Here is a 17885-nt window from a genome sequence, read left to right as displayed (position 1 = left end):
GGGAGAGAACTGTCACCCTTTAACAGGAAAGGACCTGCATGGCAGAATTATCCATTATTCTTTATATGAGGCCTGCATATTTAAAAATATTTAAAGCATTTTTTGAATTGACATTAAAGTGGAACATTCATTAAAAAAACTATTTGCTTACCCAAATTTTGGTAAAAGCCCACAATCCGTGTTCAAACCATGTGCAGTGAATCCTTCGCTGTCTTGGCTTCCATCTTCTTTCTTCCCGGTTCTTCATGACATCTCCCTATCTCACACTGCGCAAGCCTGAGATCAGGCGACATGTCTTCCTCCAAATGTATGATAAAAAAACAAGCGCTGATCACACTGATAATGCATGACAACAAGCATTTGTTTACTTTTTATTTTATTTTTTTACAAATTGTAAAAAACCCTTGATGACGCATGCCTAATTTTGGACATGTGCAAATAGCAGCAGTGATATGTGACGATAGACACCCTTACATAATGTTGAAAATGTAGTGATCCCCTTTAAGTGCATTAAGGTCTGCTATAAGTTCTTTTACCTACAATGGTTTTGTGTTAACACAATGGCCTTTATTTATTAAAGATCTTCATGACTGTAGAAGATAGATTATCTTGGAAAAACCTGGGCATGGGACATGTGAGTGCGCAGTGGCGGTGCACTGGGGGGCAGGACCTGGCGGGAAATTTTAAAATAAGTATTTTTAAATGTCAAATGTACCGCTTTGACATTAAAAAGCACTGATAAAATCGGACTGCCAGGAAGGTTAAATTAATTTCATATTAGTTGGCAAATGTTTTCAGTTCTGGACCAGATCCATTCAATGTTTGCTTAATCACCTTGGTACACTCATAGTAGTCTATCATTTCCAGTATTGGAGAGCTTTAATAAACCAGGTCACTGCGCAGGTGTGAGATTGGTGACATAGCCGCTGTAATGGGGAAAAAAAAGAGAGCATGTGCATGCGTGCGATCAGCATTTCTTTTCCCTTAATGTAGTCTAGATCAGGCATGCGCAGCAGGAGCCAGAGCCTTCCAGGATGGGTGACGTAGGGTTCCCGGGAGGCCATGTACTCCCATTCAGTCTTGATTGCACCAGCGATCAAGACTGAAAAGGGTGGTGCTGCACCCTAAAAACAAAACATTTTTTCTTTGCACATAAGTGTTGTCTACCCTTTTATGTAAAGTGAAAATGTTGAGTTTAGGTCCACTTTAACTGCTGAATGTAATGCTTGGCAACGCAATTGCTTTTTTAGGAATTGCGTTGCACAGCCATAGTGAAATGTACAGCACAGGGTTATAAACAAATTCAGTGATTGGGCTTAGGCCTACTTTATGTCCTTGCTGACATCAATAAAATATGAAGGTCAGATACACAACAATATCATTTGAAATAAAGTAGCTCATGTACAATTTGTATGCGGAATTCTAAATAGCAATACTCAAATGCATTATCATAAATATTGTAGACAACAAGGTACAATAATATTTCTTCAATCCTCTTTTATATCTCTCATGAGGAACATTGTTCTGTGACATCTTTTCAAATATTATTTATCAGATATAGAATAGTTTATTTGTGGTCTTTCTGGTCAGCATAATAAATTCAAGGCGTGTCCCAGAGCAGAAGTAAACAATACTGTATTTTATTTGTATTATAGTATTATTATTTTTATTAATAAACAGGATTTATAGAGCACCAGCATATTACGCAGCACTGTACATTAAATAGGGGTAACAAATGACGGACAAACACAGTGACACAGGATAAAGAGAGGACCCTGCCCCGAAGAGCTTACAATCTAGGAGGTGGGGTAAGTATCACACAATTGGAAGGAGATATGAAGTGGTGGGAAGTAGTGGGGCTTTAGGAGGCAGAAGAAGACGGGTAGATGAATATGAAAAGACAGAGTGGATTTTGGAGATGTTGCGCTGTTAAAAGTGAACCTGGAAATGAATTTTTCTAATTGTTTTGACCAAATTGGCGGCATTTCCCTTAATTTTTCACTCCCTGTTGTATCACCAAAATAAGAGTGAAGAGAATCTAATGGGGACAGCAAAACACAACTGACAAATGTTTTGAATATCACCAGATTGGAAAAAAAATAATAATGCCCCATGCCCTATGGAAAAGTTATTCTGTTATCCTGTCCTGAGGCATGATAGGAAATAAGGAGAAATCTTCCCGAAGGTGACAAATCTAGCGATAAAAGCCATGATTTGGGTTTCACCAATGCTATATGGATAACATTTTCTAAAAATAGGTAATGAGAGCTGTGGGTGCTTTTTTGAAGTTTGGCAGCTTGTCCTGTGCTGGATGGTTGTCAGCACTAGTAATTCACTCTGCCTGCCTCCTTACAAATTTAAATAAGCCTAGACTTAATAAAAATAAATTATAAAATAAATAAAACAGATAATGTGTTTTAGGCTTCATTCACACAAGCAGCAGCTTATTTTTGAGCCACCATAATGATGGGAGCTTTGAATGGTATACCAAGGTTGATTAGGCATTTGTTCAGCGTTTATTTAGCATTCATCCAGTACTTATTTGGCTTTCAAGATGCTCAGATTCCTTTACTAAAGGATTATGGGTGAGATTCTGTCTGCTGTATCTAGACTACACAGTAGAAAGGTCAATAAAAAGTTTAAAAGTCGTTTAGAAAAATGTATTGGGCAATATCTATTCATTCACCACCTGCATGCAACTGGTTTTTGTTTTTTTTACCATGCGGTAACTGAAGCTTAACAAATGCTGCTACAACTGTTGAAGTTTTTCCTAATGCAAGCAATGGTTTAGCGATGGTTAAACGTGAGCTTAGCCGCTTGTGTCAATGAGGCCGAACAGTCTGATCTAGCACTAGAAGATTTCTTTGTTTTGAAGAAGTTAAAATTTCTTTTATAACTTGTGGTTACCTGTTGAGAAAAGAGGTCTATGGCCATTAAAGCATAGTTTCTGATATGAAAATAGTGCATAATTATGGACGTTTGAGCTGCAGCCATTAGGAGCATGAAAACCACCTAATATTAAGTAAACTTTAAATCCTCGGGGTAGAGCATGATATGAGCTGGGTGGGGTTTGTTGAGAAGAGGTTGTGGTCTGGTTTGCTGTGTACAGTATTTCTAAGTTACACTGACTTGCATTATATCTACTCCCTCTATATCTGCATACAGCCCTCTTTAATGAGAATCTGTCTGCATTGTATGAATTACCTTTGTTATGCGGTTAAACGCGTTTGAGGTGCTGTTCTTCCTCCAGAGGAGGAAAATCAACTGTGCGGCCAGAAGCAGCTTGTTGCTTTCAGGAACCACACTGCAATCCATCACACCCGCAGCTGCATACAAAAGCATGGATTAAGTGGTTCCCAAACGCTCCCATTCTGGTGAATGTGAGTGATCAAGAGTGAGATTAAATCTGCGGTAGAAAACTGAGGTCTTCCGCAAGTCAAAAATGGCCCTTAACAAGAACAGATTACTTTAATTAGATAATTGCTGTGTATCAAGATTTCCTTTAACTACCAAGTCCTGAGAGATGCTAAGAATGTGAAATTAGTGTTAGCCATGTATAAAAGCAATAATGTGAGAGAACTAAATTAACTGCATTTTGCTCTTCAGTTGCTTATTAAATCTATTTATCTAATTCTTCTGCACTTCAGTATTTAGTAGCCCACCCGGCTTTGATTAATTAAAGTTTGTTAAACAAATTGTCTTTTTAATGCTTCATCCCAATTAATCATTCTGAACAGACTTATTGCTAAAGTGAATTTTTTTATTACATTATAACTCACACAGAAAGAAATAATTTGAACCTTGTGAGTGTCCTGCAAGTTCTCAGCATGCTCTGAATTCTGGTGCATTTGTATTTTGTCAGTGGTGAGTGCAGCACTGTAGTCATTGTCGTGCATGAAATGCAGTAATCTAAATCAACCAATCAGACATTCCCTATTAAACAGTGTAATATTATTATTATTTTGCATTTATATAGTGCTGACATATTATGCAGCGCTGTACAGATTCCATAGTCATGTCAGTAACCGTCCGTAAAAGGGGTTCACATTTTAATGTCCCCACCATAGTCATATGTCATTACCACAGTCTAAAGGCAATTTTTTTTTTAGGGGAAACCAATTAACCTAACTGTATGTTTTTGGATATGGGAGGAAAACAGACACAAACACAGGGAGAACATGCAAAGTTTTTGCACATAGGATCCTGGCCAGGATTTGAACCAGAGACCTAGCTTTACAAAGGCAGGAGAGAAGAAATGGATTAGCCCCACATTACTGTTTCAGAGTCCAAAAGATATGTAACAGTCTGAATAAAATTTAATTACAACAAACTTAATTTAGGGGTCTTAAAGCTTTCCATTCATCAGGGCTTGTTAAAGTTGCTAGTACTGTTGCCTTTGCAGCACTAGGTCACAGGTTCAAATCTTGACCAGGACATTATCAGCAAGAAATTTGTATGTTCTCTGTGTTTGTGTGGGTTTCCTCTGAGCAGTCCAACTTTCTCCCACATTCTAAAAAAATGCAGTTAGGTATATTGGCTTCCCTCCAAAATTGGCCTTGGATTGTGTTAATGACATATGACTATAGTAGTGACATTAGATTGTTAGTGTTTTTGAGGGACAGTTAGTAACTTGTAATAAATACAAGTTGATAATGGTAAAAGGTGGAGGATGCACAGGGTATGTCTGAAGGTCCTTGTTTATTCAGATCATCGTATATCTAGTAGTCACATTCAAAAAGACTTGTTACTGTACAGTTTTATCTGTTCTAATCTGACTAAGCAGCTTGGATGGCAGTGAAATATTCTCAACATTACAAGAATAAGTCCAGTTGGACCTGACTAACTTCTACTATATATACTTTTTTGGGAACTGCTGCCTTGTGGAGGCTTGGTAGCCACACAATGGCTTCATCATGGCTCCTTAGTGTCCCTCATTTAGAAGGACTACCTTTTTTAAAACCATATAAATAATGCCCTAAAGTTGGTGTTGCTAGAACTAGTCATTGCTATCACTGGGAGGAAACGTGCCCCCTCATTTCTGTCAATGGGAATAATAGTGCCACACCAACCATGCCTTAGTTAAGCTTCAATTAAAATGTTGTGTAAAGTTGATCCCTAATTTACAGCTCTTGATGTACACATGTACTGTGGGCAACTGGGGTAAATATTCAGATATTTATTCTTCTCTTTGCTTACACAAGGAATAGGATATACAGTTGGGGTATACCAGTGTTAGTATTTGTTTTCAATAATACATATGATGTTTTTAAAAATGAAACTAAATTCTACAATCTATAACACTATAAAATGCAGATAGAAAGTTAGGCACTCTTGCCTTCTAACACTGGGGTGCCTGATTTTTAATTGAGATATCTGCATGTAGTTTTACTTTTTGTACATATACAGTAAATCTTCCTATGGTGTTCTAGTCTCTAACCACATACTGGTAGGTGAATAAGCTTTCACGTATGTTTTATTTTAATTTCTGTTTTTTTTTTCTGTTCTTTTACCCTATAGGAGAAAATGGTTCATCAAAGACGGAGCAGAAAGAAAATCGTGTTTCCTATTCTGTAGAGACCCCTTATGGCTTTCACTTGGACCTTGACTTTTTGAAATATGTGCATGATATCGAAAGGGGTAATACCATCAAGAGAATACACATCCACAGAAGGGCTAAACAGTCCAAGTTTAGCACTCTTCCCCGAAACTTTAGTGTTCCAGACAATGGCTCACAGAGTTATTCATCTGGTTCCAGTAATACCTGGAGTCCCAGTAGCCACAGAGCTGGACCCAAGGATGAAATACTTTCTGGAAGTGATTCTGCTTTACGTCTGAGATACGTGCATGAGCTAAATTATAGAAGGAAGGATAATATATTTGATGCTCACAAACCCTTGGGAGATTTGGCCCCTGAAGACTTTAGCAGCTGTAGAGATAGGCCCCAATTTGCCAGAGCTTCTAGCCTTCCAGCCAGCCTCCCACAAAGCACATCTTCTTCAGACCAAAGTCGGTACTCAAAACCACAACAATCCACAAGCAGTTTCAGTGAAAGCAGGCTGGAGTTTATGAAAGATCCTACAGGCTCCCAATATTCTGATGAGCAGATTGTAGCTGCATTTAAGAGAATAAAGGATCTCGAAGAACAGTTGAAAACTATCCCTGAGCTAAAACAAACGATATCTGTACTTGAGAAGGAAAACAATGAATTAAACTCTGAACTTGAATCCGTTAAGACCAAAAAAGAGCAAGAAGCTGTGGAATTGACCATTTCTGAAAGTAAGAGCAAAGCTGAGGACATTAAAAATGGAATACATGATGCTAATGATCAGTCAATCGTCAACAATTTCAATAACTCCCTGTATTCAGATGTCACTCAGCAAGTTGCAGAATTGAATGAGCAGTTGGATGACCGAACCAGAGAGGTGCAAAATCTGAGGGTGCTTGTTGAGAAACAGAGCATTGAATTGAAGGCAAAGGATGTGTATATTGGAGATCTGACAAAGATGATGGAAACAATGGAAGATGCAAGAAGACAATCCATAGAGAGACAGTACAAAGATGCAGCAGTTAACACGGAGGAAATCCAAATTGAGGACAAGAAAGAAAGTTTAGACAAAAACACCTATGCTAATATTTTAGTTGTGACTCGGTCGGTGGGATGTGGTGTAGTGCCAGCAGATCTGACTCATTCTCCAGATGAGACTAAAGATGGAAATAAAATATCTGAGCATGCTGGTGAAACATCAGACTTATTGACTGATACAAAGGTACCGATGGATCAGAAGGTTGTCGAATGTGAAAAGGAAACAGAGAATGTAACAAAGACTGATGCTGTGGAAGGTGATACGGTTCATGAGGTGGTAGACTCCCAAACCCATGTGCTTCAAATGTGTGACAACAACGCTTGTGGGTATGAAGTTCTGGTTGATAACAAACAATGCCCGTCTAGCAGTCAAGCACCCACAGATGCTTCTATTGGACAGTATGTAAAACGCATACAGGATCTTCTGCAGGAGCAATGGACGTGTCTGGAACATGGATATCCAGACCTGGCAAGCGCCATAAGGCAACCAGCTTCCAAACTAAGTTCAATCCAGAATCAGCTGGTTAATTCCCTTAACCTCTTGTCATCTGTATATTCTTCTCAGGCAGCACCAGCAAGAGTGCCTGAGAAGACCGAACTCCAACTAGGAGGTAAGCAAGAGGCACCTACTCTTCTATTTTATGTTAAAATGGTATTGGTCTTTCAAACATTAATATTATTACACAGTATTTGTATAGCACCAACATATGCAGCGCTGTACAAACTCCATAGGCATGTCACTAACTGTCCCTCAAAGGGGCTCACAATGTCCCTTACATAGTCATATGTCTTTAATACAGTCTAAGTACTATTTTTTTTCGGCGGGGCAATTAAAATGTTTTTGGAATGTGGGAGGAAACCCACACAAACACGTGAACCTGAAAACTGCATGCAAATAGTGCCCTGGCTGAGATTCGAACTTGGGACCTAGCACTGCAAAGGCCAGAGTGCTAACCACTGAGCCACCATGCTGCCCTAGCTTCTAGATATTTAATATCTAGGGCCTGTAATACATCCACAATTTTAATGACCCCTCCCAATTCTTATTAGACTTAAAGCATACCTAAACTCTAAAATTTTCACTTTACATAAAATGATAGACAACACTTTTATGTAAGGTAAAAATTATGTTTGTGTTTTTTCTTGTGCGCAACACCCTTTTTTTTTAAAAAAACAAAAAAGGTGCCGACCCCTAATTCTCGATCGCCTAGGCAGTTGAGAATGAATGGGAGCACAGAGCCTCCCGGGTTACCTACGTCTTGCATCCGAGAGGCTCTTGGCTGCCTCTTTTTGCGCATGCCCGAGATGCCAAAAGGGGAAAAAATTGCTTGCAGGCTCAGTTAGATTGGCAAGTTTTTTTTCCATCTATGTCACCCGATCTCATGCGTGCGTTGGGTGACATAGCAAGAAGAACCCAGAAGAACAGAGAGAAGATAGTGGCGCCTAGTGTGCCGGCCCAAAGACGGATACCGGGCTGACGTGGGACCCGATGGAAGAACCCTCCAGACATATTGACTGCTTTGCAGGATTGAAGGTAAGTGTATTTTTTGTTTTGGCTAGTTTTTGGGTTTACTTCTTTTCTTTAAGCCTTGTACCAATGCTTTTGGATCTCTGTTTGTCAACCTGCAATATACAAAATACAACCTGCAAGATCTTCAAAAGTATCATAAAAAAAACCTAGGATATACTGCACCTTTTTTGGAAGCAAATTCCCTAAAATATTGGTGCAATGGGCCTGATTTCTGAAAGGTCTCCAAGGCTGGGGAGAATGCACTTTCATCAGTGATCTGGCAAACCTGGAATGGATTTCCTAGTATGGATTTTCCAGGTTTGCTGGATCACCCAGCTTCACTGATGAAAATGTATTCAATTCAGGCCCAATGTAACTATATTATTTGATCAGAATTGGAATTTTGGGTCCCATGATCACTTTATCTGCCTATGCGTGTCATCATGATGCAGCTGTTTGTTTTCTCACATTAATATTACATTTTTGCGGAATGCAAAATGCACATGGAAACCTATAAAACCTTTTATAGAGTTTTCCTTCCTGTATCCTTGTAGAGGAATCTGTAGGAGTCAGAATTTGGGACTTCACACTGTGTTCCAGGCAGGTATGTTCTTATAAAACTTTGTAGAACATTAGCTACATTCGGCATTGGCTTATGGTGCTTAAGCAGTGAACAAAACTCGGAAGCAAGGTACTACACTGTGAAAGGTACTTCTTCTAAAGATAATCATTCTTTTTTTACTCTGTCTATATGGAAGAACTGGATTATCCTATTTCACCTACTATACCACTAGAGAGAAATTACAGTCTCAAAATAAAATAATGTAAATGTGAAAGAAAGAAATCAATTTGCTTCTGCAACTTCAGGCAACAAGTAACCCCAGGAATCTTTATAACTTTGTTAAACTCAATAAACCTTAATTCAAGCATTTTACAGTATTCCCATAATCTATTGCAAATAAAAAAAGACTATAAAATAGTCTTTCTAGACTTTTTATATTAGAAAAACTCCTTAAACAATTTTCATGTTTTAGGAAGCCAATCATATTATGTATTACAGCTTCAATGTATGTCACATTATAGTGTTATCTATATAACGTAGATAAAATAACATAAAACAATAAGAAATTTGAGTAGTTGGCATTCAAGGCAGATTATTGGTTAACAACCTTGTGCTAGAATACAACATTATTTTCAGTAATTACCATCTGTATGCTGATGACACTCAAATCTGTCTGTCCACCCCTGACTTGTCTTACTCAGTCCTGGACAAGGTTTCATGCTGCCTGTCAGCCATCATATCATGGATGTCTGACCGATTCCTGAAACTCAACCTGGGTAAAACCGAACCCATCATCATCCCCCTCTCAAATTCCAAATCTTTGCCTGATATATGTCTAACTGTGGTGTCACCTTTGATTCTCCCCTCTCATTTACCCCCTATATTTAGAACATTTCCAGATCCTGTCACTTTCACCTGCCCAACATCCCCAAAATCCACCCCTACTTGTCCCCAGAGACCACCAAACTCCTTGTACACGCTCTTATAATCTCTTGTCTCAACTACTGGAACCTCCTCCTCTCTGGTATTCCACTAACCCAACTCTCTCCTCTACAAACCATTATGAATGCTGCAGCCAGACTTATCCATCCTACCCACCTACCTACCCCATAAACAGCCTTCCCACCTACCTACCCTATACACAGCCTTCCCACCTACCTACCCCATACACAGCCTTCCCACCTACCTACCCTATACACAGCCTTCCCACCTACCTACCCCATACACAGCCTTCCCACCTACCTACCGCATACACAGCCTTCCCACCCACCTACCTCATACACAGCCTTCCTACCCACCTGCCCCATACACAGCTTTCCCACCCACCTGCCCCATACACAGCCTTCCCACCCACCTGCCCCATACACAGCCTTCCCACCCCCCTAGCCACTCTGTTCACTCCAATGACCTACTAATGACTTCCTCACTCATAACCTCATCACATGCATGGCTCCAAGACTTTTCTAGAGCTTCCCCGACTCTCTGGAATGGTCTTCCTCATCCTATTGCTTGCTCCTACTTTCTGCTTATTTAAAAAAGCACTCAAAACCCATCTTTTCACAATACCCGTCTTCATCTGTCTCGTAAAAGCCTCCCTACTTACCCACCAATGCATTTGCCCCTCCTCTTGTGTGATACTTCCCCCACCTCCTAGATTGATTTAGTATTCAGTAGCAAAAGGTCACCTTACATTGGTTTTCAGTTGAGATGGGTAATTTTACAGTAGTCAAAAGAGAAAGCTCATCTGGTGGTAAGTGGTCAGCTTACATTGATGATCAGTAAAAAAAAAGATAACCTGTGAGCTGCGTCCATTGTGTGTCTTTCAGTAGTACAATTTTAAAGTTTACCTTTAAGCAGAAGTTCCCTTTTAAAGTATAAAATCCCTTTAACAAACCAATTTTGTAGCCATGTGATCATGAAGTTTACCAATGCAAATGATGACTTTTGTGCATGGTTATCCTGTTTCTATCATCATTACATAGAAATCTATAAATTCTTATAAATCTGTCCAAAAAGGAGTTCCAACTAATCTTCTCGCATAAATCCTACCGGACAGGTCAACAGCCAAAGTTATTTGTTAAATATTTCCACCCTGGCAGTTCCACTCTTAAGGGAGTTGCATTACAGATATGAGCAGATAAGCCAGGCATGCCAGTGTGTTTAAAGCAAACATTAGTGTAAGATTTTAAGCTATGGATTACACTGTGACGGAAGTACAGCTGAACTATTGTAAGACTGCACAACCGGATTGGCTCAAACTCATCTACTGCACCCTTTTATACAGTATACCCATAAAAGCATATTTTACTCCATTTTAATTCAAATGATAGATTTGCTAAACGTTCACATAACTATCAAGAGTCATTGGAGCTAGAGCTATTATTACGTAGTATTTATATAGCACTAACATATTACGCACCGCTGAACAAAGTCAATAGTCATGTCACCAGCTGTCCCTCAAAGGGGCTCACAATCTAATGTCCCTACTATAGTCATATGTCATTATTACAGTCTAAGGTCAATTTTGGGGGGAAGCTCATTACCCTAACTGCATGTTTTTGGAATAAAGGGGGAAACCCATACAAACACGGGTAGTAACTGCAAAACGCCATGCAGATAGTGCCCTGGCCGAGATTCCAATCTAGAACCCAGTGCTGCAAAGGCTAGAGTGCTAACCACTGAGCCACCTGAGCTATTCAAACAGAAATCTTTACTGATTGCGGAGCTCCAGCTGGGGGTCAGCAGGTGATGTCAGACCTCTGCAGAAAGATCTCTGCTTCCACACAGCAAAGGTCCATCTCTGTAGCATAGTGGCAGGTGACATGTCTTTCTACCCAGGCTATAACTACTTTCTCAGGAAAAACACTTCTATAAACTTTTGTTTTGATGCACCCAGAATGTATTTAGCTGACATAAACAAAATTTTTAATTGGAAACATAGGCCCTGATTTATTAAAGCTCTCCGAGGCTGGAGAGGATACACTTCATCAGTGAAGCTGGGTGATTCAGGAAACCTGGAATGGATCTGGTCCAGGACTGAAAACATTTGCTAACAAATACCAAATGACTTTTAAGAAGTCCATTCCAGATTTGCTGGATCATCCAGATTAACAGATGAAAATGTATCCTCAGCAGCCTTGGAGAGCTTTAATAAATCAGTCCCATAATTATAATGTACAGGTGGTTCATGTGACCTTTAACTTGATTTTGGCTTGAAAAAGCTTTTCATGTAAAAGATGATGGAATTCCATGCCTTTTGGCTATCTAGGGATCAGAGTATTTTGGTTTAGTGTTGGGGGTCTTGGTTTGATAAATAAAAGAATTTCCCTTTTTTTATGACAAACTCCTTGCTTGTATGCGGCAATTAGATAATTTCCATTTTGTCATTAAAATTAAACATCATACACCCACCCAGTACATGGGAAATTGCCTGCCGCACTCTGCGTCCTCTCGTGTTATGTATATTCTGACAAATGTCATCCCCAGCTGTGCAGAAACGCAGAGTGCACTTGCCAGCAACTTCCATTAAGGGATGAAAGTCACAATAGATGCTGCAAAATAAACTGCTCCCTTTTCTTTTATTCAGGATGAATTTAAGAAACACCTAACAGAAAACTGTTCTGCATTAGTTGCCTATTTTAGATATCCAGGAAGAGGATAGGAAAGAGAAGGGTTTTGTTTGGGGGCCAATAGATATGTGTGTCAAGGTAGTCTAGCTGTCATCAAGTTATAGTAAAGTTTTACTGGTACAAAATACACAATGAAACCAACTTTATGGGTTTCTCAAAACTGTATGAGAAACCCTTAAAGTTGGTTTTGGCTTTGTATTTGAACTATAATATGGATTATGTTTCACAATTGTTTATCCTGCTCATTATGTAGTGTGTATATCGGTCTCCACAAGTACCCCTGAGGAAGCCCAAGAGGCAAAACGCGTCAGGACTAGAAACGCTATGTGTACTCAATGTGTAAGTTCTTGATAAAAAACAATTAGGAGTGACTTTGTTTAGCAAGACCATGCTTACTGGTCAACTTTGGACCATCTTTAATTCACTAAATATAGATATTTGATTTCTGCACAAATGGCTTATTGTAGGAATTTGATTTATGTGGCAGCAGGGAGGCTCAGAGGTAAGTGCTCTGGCCTTTGCAGTGCTGGGTTCTAGGTTAGAATCTCAGCCAGGACACTATCTGCATGGAGTTTGTAGGTTCTCCCTGTGTTTGCGTGGGTTTCCTCTGGGTACTCCCGTTTCCTCCCACATTCCAAAAACAGGCAGTTAGGTTATTTGGCTCCCTCTCAAAAATTGGCCTTCGATTGTAATAATGACTATGGTAGGGTTATTAGATTGTGGACAGCTAGTGACATGACTATGGACTTTGTACAGCCCTGCATAATATGATGGTGCTACATAAATACTGCATAATAATAATTTATGAATGTTTCACTGTGTATTTTGTACTTACTATAACTTGATGACCACGAGACCACCTTAATACAAATATATCTATAGGCCCTTAAACAAACCCCCTCTCTTATTTTTCCTCTTCCCACATTTCCATTTTTTACTCAAAGGGGGGCACCTTTATTATTATTATTATTATTATTAATAAACAGGATTTATATAGCGCCAACATATTACGCAGCGCTGTCACCTTTAAAACCAATTGATGGTACACTATATCCTATCTAAGTTACCTATTTTAGATATCCATCATCTGTAACTTTATAATTCGGCTAATTAATCTCTACATTTTTCATACAGAAACGTCCCCCTTAAATAGCCTGAAGTCAATAATGAAGAAAAAGACGAATAGTGGACGCTCGAGTTCAGGCGGAGAAGCTCGAGCTAAGAAGAACCTCCAGTTTGTTGGGGTCAATGGTGGGTAAGCATCAGATCGGAGACGCACAGTGATACTCAGTTTCCATTGATTGCTTACTAGGGCTGAGCCAGGTAGAAAAAAATTAGACAATGGCTGTACCATATGGGCCCTTTTTACCAACCCATGTTATTAAATTGTTCACAGGGACGTCAATAAAGTGTTGATGAATATTTAACACTCATCAGTTTTGTTTTGGGGTATCCATTACTGTCATGTGTAGCAATTATATTTAGAAGCTGTTTTTTTTTGTTTAAACTGTTTAAAAGGAAACTATATTAGTTTGGGGTCATTTTAATATATTTTTTCAGTTTAGGTTCAGAACCAAAAAGACATTTGGTCAAAAAGTAACAACAGAGAAAAGCTATAGAGGGGTACAATTGGGAAAAACATCCATATCTCCAAAAATATTAAGGGCTTTTTTCATAAACAACAGTGACACAGGAGGAGGAGAGGACTCTGCAGAACTGTGGAGGGATTTGAAGGCAAAGCACAGGAGATGAATTTGATTCTAAGGTGAAATGGAAGCCAATGAAGAGAACTACAAAGAGATGTAGCGGAAGAGGAGCGGTGGGAAGGATGGATGAGTCTGGTTGCAGCATTCATAATAGATTGTAGAGGAGAGAGTCGGGTTAGTGGAATACCAGAGAGGAGGAGGTTACAGTAGTCCAGAGGCGAGAGTGTACAAGGAGTTTGGTGGTTTCTGGGGACAGGTTGGGGCGGATTTTGGAGATGTTGCATGGGTGAAAGTGACAGGACCTGGAAGTGTTCTAAAAATGGGGGAAAAAGAGAAACAAAGGAATTAAAAGGGAATATATATATATATATATATATATATATATTTATTTATAAAAAATATATATTTTCTTGCATAGGAAATGTGATCCTGAACAAAGGCCACCAGTGTTTTAGGTCTCAAAGACAAAATTGTCCCAGCTAACCATGCAATTCAATTTTTTCTTTTTTTAGTATCTGGGGAAAAATAAGTTTTTATTGAACAGTAGTTAAAGCAGTGTATTTCTTTACACATAACCCAGCTAGTTTTTTTTGACGATGTGATTTATAACTTTCAGCTTGAAGGACTTTGAGATATTGTCCAGAGTCTTTTGCTAATGAGCTGACCCTACTGATCTAATTAAATGCTGAGGTCTTGCTGTGTTCTGTACTTTTAACTAATCATGATGAATGATGGGAATTACTGATTCTGTGAAACTAGTTGGTGTTTTTTGTCTGAGACATTTGGACGCATTTTGTGAACATATTTGCCACCAGCTGAACCTTTGCCTTTAGGAGATGTCCACAGGTTGGTCGTATTAGTAGGCCCAAGTCTCTTAACATGGAGTTGTTTTTTTTTTGGAATTAGAGTGCACGAAATCCTGGATGGCTTACACGTGCAATAATTGTCATTGGAAGGGATCTGTCACGATCCTTTCCAACGACAAAAGAGTGCACAATGTGGGAACGAGCGCTGTACATACATCGCCATTCTGCTCTATGGAGCGGGGAGGGGGAAGAATGATGGAGCGGCACCCGGTTGCGCCTTCTCCCCTTCACTTTTATTATGATCCTTTGTCATTCATAATTCATGGATCCTCCAGGACGGATCCATCAATGACGAGCGCTGTACACATGCCAGATTTTTGTCCGATATGAGCCCTGAGCCGATTATCGGACGACAATCATCTGACATGTGTATAAAGCCTTAGCCCTTGCTGTATTACTATGAAATCCAGTTCCCTTGTCTATTTTAAAGTAACAGGTTTTCTTAAAAGGTCACAAAACCTACGTGTTAAAAGAACAGGGCAGAGATTTTAGATCACCTACACAACCCAAAATAAAAATTAAAAGCAAACTATTTTGGCTTTATATTTACTTTAAAATCTACAGGGAGAAGAGAGCTCAGGACACTGATCCATTTTGGGACACTGGAGATAATTATTCAGGATGTCCGCGCCCATTAAGTAATACAATGAAACATTAATCCGGACACTGGCAGACCTTTACGTTATGTAATAACTGATCTAACATGGCCAAAATGTTAAAGGGACACATTACCTCTAAAAGAAATACAAAAAAAATTATATTATGCATAATGATTGCATTATAATATGAAAAGGAAAATATTTGCAATTGCTGGATACAAACATGTTTTAATGCAGATTTTTTTTATTGTTTTACATTATTAATATTACACAGTATTTATATAGCGCCGACATATTGTGCAACATTGTATAAAGTCCATAGTATGTCACTAGCTGTCCCTCAAAGGAGCTCACAATCTAATGTCCCACCATAGTCATTTGTCTTTATTACAGTCTAAGGTCAATTTTGGATGGAAGCTAATTAACCTAACTGCATGTTTTTTGAACATTCAATTGCGTGGTCTTTTTTAGTTTTTCCAGTCACTTCTACAATAAAACTGGTGCAAATGTGGCAGTTTTGAAAATACAGTATACAGCAGATAGAAACATGACTCATATGCAGGCAGGAATTGTGCTGTTTTTTACATTCTTGTTGTATTGTAATTTGACTTTTAATCCACTATGTTGTCTTTAGTTATGAAACAACGTCGAGTGAGGACTCCAGCTCCTCGGAGGAATATGAAGATGGTGAAGTTGAGAAGACTGAAATCTCAACACAAGATGCTGAAAATAATCAGATAGACAATCTAGTTATTGCAGAAACAGAGAAGCCAGAGGAGAATATACAAGAATCCCCAGAACCAACGGGATCAGAGACCCAACAGCAGAGAAGGTATGATCTATACCAGGTATCCTTCAGAGGTTGCTAGGGCAAAACCCAGGGCAATGTGCAATTTGTGCCCCTCAGATCAGTTTTAGTGACCCCAATGACATTTTTGATATTCTTCCTTCCCAATGGCCTGCAATGTAAGAGGAATTCTTCCCACTGACCACCACACTATTATACAGTGAGCTGTGGATATAGTAATTATAGGGGGTTCCCTGAAGACCTCAAAGTTATTTCAAGGGTTCCCCCATATTAAAAAGGTCTAGAAACACTGTGTGTTAGACCTTAACGTATGAGATGGTTCTAAAATCTCTTCTTAAGTGTATGTTTGGGAAATAATTATATATATATTATTTAATTTTTACTTATGGGGGGAAAAACTCTGTTAGTACAGGGAAAATCTCCCCCTTTACCCTTGGCATTTATAGGCAGATATTGACCAATCAGTCCCAGATGACTACAGTTACCGTGTGATCCTGGTTTTTATTTTGTAATTTAAAACTCTATATGATGTGGTGACCAAGACTTCTGAAAATTCTGTAATACTCCAAAAGTTGCTCAAAAGTTAATTCACCTAAATGTCCTCATTGCATAACCCTCCAATCACCATTCACCCAAAAATGTACCGGGGCTTAAAAATGATTTCATTTCACAGTGCTCTTACCTCCTGCTGCTAAAAACTTGACTGTTCAGCAAATATTTTAGCATTTTAGAATTGGGTTAGGTTCCAGAATAGCTTCTGAATGGAACTCTTCTTTGTCTTCATGTTTCAGGAGAAGTCTTGTTGTTCTTGTAAAGCCATTAACTGACATATCAGCCCCGGCTGTATTATTTCCACGTTTTCTGCTTCGCAAAATCATTTCCAGATGTGATCTGTTTCATAAACCAAATCAGGGATGGCCGCTTTTGAAATAATATACATCATTGTCAAATGTTTCCAAAATCATGTTAGACATGCACAGAAATATTTAACTCTTTACCAGTCAAACAGCACAGGAGTTTTTATGTTATATATACAATAAAAGCCTTAGAGGAGAACTCCAGTCCAAGCCCCACACTTCCTGCAGACCCCCTGTCTGTATATTATTTTCTTTTTATTGTTTATTTACTTACTTTTTAATGTCTTAAGGTTGTTCACATGATTTGCAGGGTCCTTTTCATCAATTCTTCATCCTCAGTTATGCAGAAAAGGGCACCGTCAATGCCTCTCTCTTATAATCCCATCATGAATGAAGGGCACTGGGGCGGCGTCCCCTTTGATGCCCAGTATGTTGTTGGTCACCTAGGTTGAGTGACATGTTGTGGTGCAGAAAAGGTACTGCTTTGGAGAGAGACAGAAAGAAGGTTACTTTATTTTAAAGCAAATAGACATCTAAAACAGTGCTTATTTTATTATTATTATTATTATTATTATTATTTATAATAATAATAATAAAACAGTATTTATATAGCACCAACATATTACACAGAGCTGTACATTACATAGGGATTGCAAATGACAGACAGATACAGAAAGTGACACAGAAGGAGGAGAGAACCCTGCCCTGAAGAGCTTAAAGTCTAAGAGGTGGGAGAAGTATCACACAATAGGAGTGTGTGGGGTG

General features: G+C 38.9%; 1 protein-coding gene across 5 annotated transcripts in view; it reads left to right on the top strand.

Moving 5' to 3' along the window:
• KANK4 (KN motif and ankyrin repeat domains 4) overlaps positions 1-17885 on the top strand; it is a gene marked incomplete at its 3' end in the record, with an annotated part of 85673 nt that overhangs the window by 47805 nt on the left and 19983 nt on the right. For all 5 annotated transcript variants that reach the window (XM_072419389.1, XM_072419387.1, XM_072419390.1 and 2 more), the window contains 3 exon segments: positions 5518-7194; positions 13419-13539; positions 16090-16287. In XM_072419389.1, the coding sequence (XP_072275490.1) occupies positions 5518-7194; positions 13419-13539; positions 16090-16287 (1996 nt within the window).

This window comes from Pyxicephalus adspersus, chromosome 8 (assembly GCF_032062135.1).
Source record: "Pyxicephalus adspersus chromosome 8, UCB_Pads_2.0, whole genome shotgun sequence".
NCBI classification, from domain to species: domain Eukaryota; kingdom Metazoa; phylum Chordata; class Amphibia; order Anura; family Pyxicephalidae; genus Pyxicephalus; species Pyxicephalus adspersus.
The sequence above is the reverse complement of the archived record's forward strand: the minus strand, read 5'-3'. Positions and strand labels throughout refer to the sequence as shown.